This window comes from Odontesthes bonariensis, chromosome 3 (genome assembly GCF_027942865.1).
Source record: "Odontesthes bonariensis isolate fOdoBon6 chromosome 3, fOdoBon6.hap1, whole genome shotgun sequence".
Lineage (NCBI taxonomy): Eukaryota > Metazoa > Chordata > Actinopteri > Atheriniformes > Atherinopsidae > Odontesthes > Odontesthes bonariensis.
Window position 1 is genome coordinate 4,831,696 of NC_134508.1, and position 4,715 is coordinate 4,836,410.

The 4,715-nt window shown below is 40.3% G+C and overlaps 1 protein-coding gene across 1 annotated transcript; it reads right to left on the bottom strand.

Annotated features, from left to right (window-relative positions):
- Positions 1-1,686: 1,686 nt before the first annotated feature.
- LOC142377677 (protein phosphatase 1 regulatory subunit 3D-like) lies at positions 1,687-4,715 on the bottom strand. The gene is made up of 2 exons (XM_075461986.1): positions 4,386-4,715; positions 1,687-4,219 (listed from the first exon to the last, which is right to left on the bottom strand). The coding sequence occupies exon 2, from the start codon at positions 4,196-4,198 to the stop codon at positions 3,311-3,313; it is 888 nt and encodes a 295-aa protein (XP_075318101.1). The 5' UTR covers positions 4,199-4,219; positions 4,386-4,715; the 3' UTR covers positions 1,687-3,310.

Genomic DNA, 4,715 nt, shown 5'->3' on the forward strand with positions numbered 1-4,715 from the left:
TGAATAAAAATATAATGTAAATAAATAATGTAAATAAATAAAAAGCTTGTTGCATATCTGCAACTGTGGGCGCTACAAGGTTAAAAACGGCTTCTTGGCAGCCCACCATGCTGAGATACTCCAAGTGTTCGGCTAATGGCTCTTTAGGGAATCACCTTGTTAGTGCAAAAAATGCTATTTCATGTCTGCCAAACGTTGTTTTCTTTGGTATTTTTCATACATGCAATAAAAGAAATGGCAAAAAAGTGATGTCTCTTTGCAACAACCTGCCAGTAACCAAGTGGCTGAAGACACAACTATACATTTTCTCTTTGCTGAGTTGTCTGTTATGTGTGGACACAACACTGGTTCACCCCTTGAGTTATAGGTGCCTTATTCATGCCTGGAAAGGTACAAGGACTGGGCTGAAAATGAATGAAAAAGCAGCCAAAGTCCAAAGAAAAAATCTGAAAGACCCTCAAAAAGCCTGAAGGACTATTGGTGAAGACCAATTTAAAAGATTACAAGAGGGTCTGGCTGCTTGGAAGCAAAATACAAAGAAAGGAGGGGTGGCTCAAGTGTTTTGTTTTGAGTGCTTTCTCTTTTTGTGTCACTGTAAGTTTTTACTGATGGTACCTTTTAATCAACATTTTATTGAAAAGCCAGAAGTGTAGAATAAGAAAAGTCCTCCTCCACTAAAGCTGATGTAGCTTCAAATCGGAGCAACACTGCCACCTGGTGTCCGTCAAACGTATCGGCTTTCATGGAGCAAGTGGATGACGGATGGATCATGTTTTTGCTATCTCAGAAAGGAAAAGTCAGTAATATCAATGCAAAAAATAAGAACAACAAAAATCTGCAGTAAGGCTTTTCAATATTTGCGTTAATTTTCGAATGAATGCCTATTTTGTTTCTGTCGAGATCGTAATTAAAAATATGAGCCAACATGTTCAGTTAGTGTCCAGTGTTAGTCTTGTTTTTGTTAAATATTAATTTGCTTATATGAAACTTTACTGTAAGATGTCTAAAATATCGACTGGTATTCATATCAAATCAAATCAAATTTATTTGTATAGCACATTTCATGTACAAACAATTCAAAGAGCTTCACATAAAATAAAAGCATTGCAGCAGGGAGTGGAAGAAGCATTAAAAATACATAAAAGAATATAAAGAGAAACAAATAAAATCATTTAAATGAATTTAAAAACAAGCAACAGTCCAGATAAGTTCAAAGATATCGTGCAGATTTCATGCATAGACACATGAGAACAGAAATGTTTTTAACCTGGATTTAAAAATGTCTCCATTTGGTGAAAGTTTAATCTCCACTGGCAGTTTGTTCCACTTGTTTGCAGCATAACAGCTAAATGCTGCTTCTCCATGTTTAGTCTGGACTCTGGACTGGACCAGCTGGCCTGAGTCCTTGGATCTGAGAGCTCTGCTGGCTTTATATTCTCTGAACAGATCACAGATGTATTTTATTTTTTGACTATTTTTTCATAGTCAAGAACAGCAGAGTGTTTTATGATAAAAACACAATGTAGTATTTTGGTTCGATATAATATCAACTGAAGGAGCAGATCAGATCTGAACTGTTTCTCAGTGAGTAAAAGAGTGTGGTAAACATCCAAGAAGGATTGTTTTATTCTATATGTATATATTTTTAATCTTGTTTTGTATTTTAATCTTGCTTATATATTTATTTGATATTCTACTATTCTAATTTAGGAATTTTTAATTTTACTTTAACTTTCTATTAATGTTACTTTGCTACCTAGTTTATATTTTGTAGTTTATAGTTTGTATTTTGTGGACGGCGGTCAAAGGTCATTTCACTGCATGTTGTACCGTGTATAACTATGCATGTGACAATTAAAACTTTGAATCTTGAATCTTGAACTGCGGGTGCTTCCTTACAGTCAACAAAATGGCCTTTTAAAAAAGATTTTAAAAAAAACATGGCATAGTAAGTTTGTTTTGTTCTTTTAAATCTGTTTTATGAAAACAAAATGACAGATGGCAATGGATTAGTAAAACTTGTGTATTTCAGTAAATGATCAGTCATAGAACTGCAGAGACTGTCCTCCAGTGAGCAACACACAGCCTGCCAAACACCGCCGTGGAATCTGGGATCTCACATCCGTGGAAACTTTGTGGCCAGAGATCAGTTCTGTCTTGGGTCTAAGGATCGAGCTAACATTTCTCCCCGTAATCCTCCTCCCAAAAACACAACGAGCCCCAGAAGAATGGGGTCAGGCCCTGTTTGTCACGCCAGAAAGAAAGAAAGAATCGCAAAACTGCAGAGATGGGGACGCGAGTCGCACTTAAGTCGCATAAACAAAGACTCCAGACTTGACTTCAGACTCGCCCTCAAAAGACTCGAGGCTTGGGACTTGTAAACAATCTTCATTTTGTGAAATTATTGTTCATCTACTGTGCAGTGTATTGTCACATTTGCTCATAAAGCATTCACGCAGACAGCAAACAAGCGAACATCAGGATAAATGATGCCGGCTCAGCTACGTCCAACTTCGTTTTAATTCATCTATAGCCTCTTTAAAATAATTCCACCCAGATTGCACTCTGGGTGGAATTACTCAAAATGCAAAAAAAAGCAGTAAAATGAGCAGTAAAATGGCCCTGTTCTGCATTTTCACAAATCAGAAAAATGGTTTCACAAATCCCAAACAAGGTTTTAATGAATCTATAGCCTCTTTAGAATAATTCCATCTAGATTTGAGCAGTGTAACTAATGTAGTTTCCATACAGGACCTAGTTTAGCGTGATCAGAATACAAAAAAAGCAGTAAAATGGCCCTGTTCTGCATTTTCACAAATCAGAAAAAAGGTTTCACAAATCCCAAACAAGGTTTTAATGAATCTATAGCCTCTTTAGAATAATTCCATCTAGATTTAAGCAGTCTAACTAATGTAGTTTCCATACAGGAACTTATTGGCATTTTAACAAGACTAAAAAATCATTACCTATCAGAGCGGGACTTTAAAGAGTTTGAGCATTTAACTGCTTCTGGTACATTGCTCAGCTTTGAAGGAGTCGAATGCAAAGATGAGCATTGTGCTGTTTAAACACGATCTACAAATGTCTTGATGCAAAAACAAAACCTCAAACATTTACGGTGTAACGATTGAAGCAGGAGAAAAGCCTGTAACAATAGTTCTGACTCGGTGGAGTTATAGGTAAATAAAGAGGCGGTAGAGTCATAAATTTATTTAGTTACACTTGTACAGCAAGCGTTGCTGTGGAGGATTTCCAATGTTCCTCTGGTTCTTTGTGCAGGTCAGGGATTAGAGCTCCCCCACGTGGCCACTCAGGTGAAATGCAGCAGGCTGTCCTCACACTCCCTCGGCACAGTCACTTTGTAGCTGTGGCATGAAAGTTTGTAATTGTTGCCATTGTTGTTGTCCCAGTAATCAGATCCTTTTGCATGGTAGCAGATGGCAAATTCCAAGATGGCTCCTGGCTGCAAAATGAAAGGTGGGACCGGCAGACGAAACTTGAAGATATCCGTGTCGGGTGCGTGGCGCTCTGCATTCTGCCCACTTGATACCCAGGATGCTATTGTGTGCATGTGCGTTCTCCAGCTGGTGAAAGAGTAGTGCACTCTGACCTCTTTCTCATAAGCTAAATTAAGCACCTGTATGGTGCCTGTTATTCCCTGCTCTGAACACGCCACCTGCGCCAGACACACGCTCTGAGAGTGAAGGCGTTGGGGGAAGTCTGGCTGAGCGCCCATATTTTCAGGAAAACAGGGTTTGAAATAAGGCAGGCTCAGCTCTGGGGACTTCCCAAACGCCAGTTCAGAGTTCATCAGCAGTCTGAACTTGACATGCTGGGGTATTAACGGGTGCTCTTTAACTCTGAAGACCTTCACTTCCTCTAAATCCAGACCTAAGGCGTCCACAAAGCGTACCTGCACCCTCCTCAGTTCTGTCTTCCTCTCTGAGGATGAAGGAAGAGACTGAGCTCGCGCCCTCACGATCGCTTTGGTTTGGGGATCGCTGGAAACTCGCTGCTTTGAATCTTGCACCTTTGCAGAGGGAGGTCTTGGAGCTGGGGGACGGATCCGAACGGGAGCTTTAGAGGGTTGAGGCTTGGGATCGTAAATGTCTCGCAGACGGATGGTTGTGGTTATCCTGCTGGAACCACTCATGAACTCAGGCTGAGTCCAATTCTTCTCACCAGCAGCCCCAGACATTTTTCCTCACTTGAAAGACACCTTAAAAAACAAAGCAATAAACTCATAACCCAATCGTTTCTCCTTTTTTTCCCCCCAATTTTCACAACAATATAGCTATTATTAAGCAAAGCCATCAGTCAAATGCTTTTAAAATCAAACAATTCAAATGTGGCTGCATGCTAAACATACAGAAGAAGAATCAAACCTTAACAGCAGAGTCTTGTTGTTGAGCTGGTTTCCTATTTATGAGCTTGTTCGCTATCTGGAAGCTGCTTTGAACCCAGCTGCAACCACATGACAGACAGGAGGAGACCACCTCTGCCAGCACATGCCAGCAATGCCCCGCATGAAACAAGATGCAGCAAACTTGAGGAGAATATGACCGAAGCTTACGAGCCGGATAGCAGAGCAACTAAAAGGAAGATGCAACAAACAGCGCGAGTACAACAAACAGAAAAGCCACCAGCGGCTGCAGCGACAACAGGATCAGGGGTTCAGCTCCTGCGATCTGCAATCTATGGCTGCCACCCATTAA

Coding starts and splice junctions, on each gene's coding strand:
- LOC142377677 (XM_075461986.1), bottom strand. CDS start 4,198: ATGTCTGGGGCTGCTGGTGAGAAGAATTGGACTCAGCCTGAGTTCATG.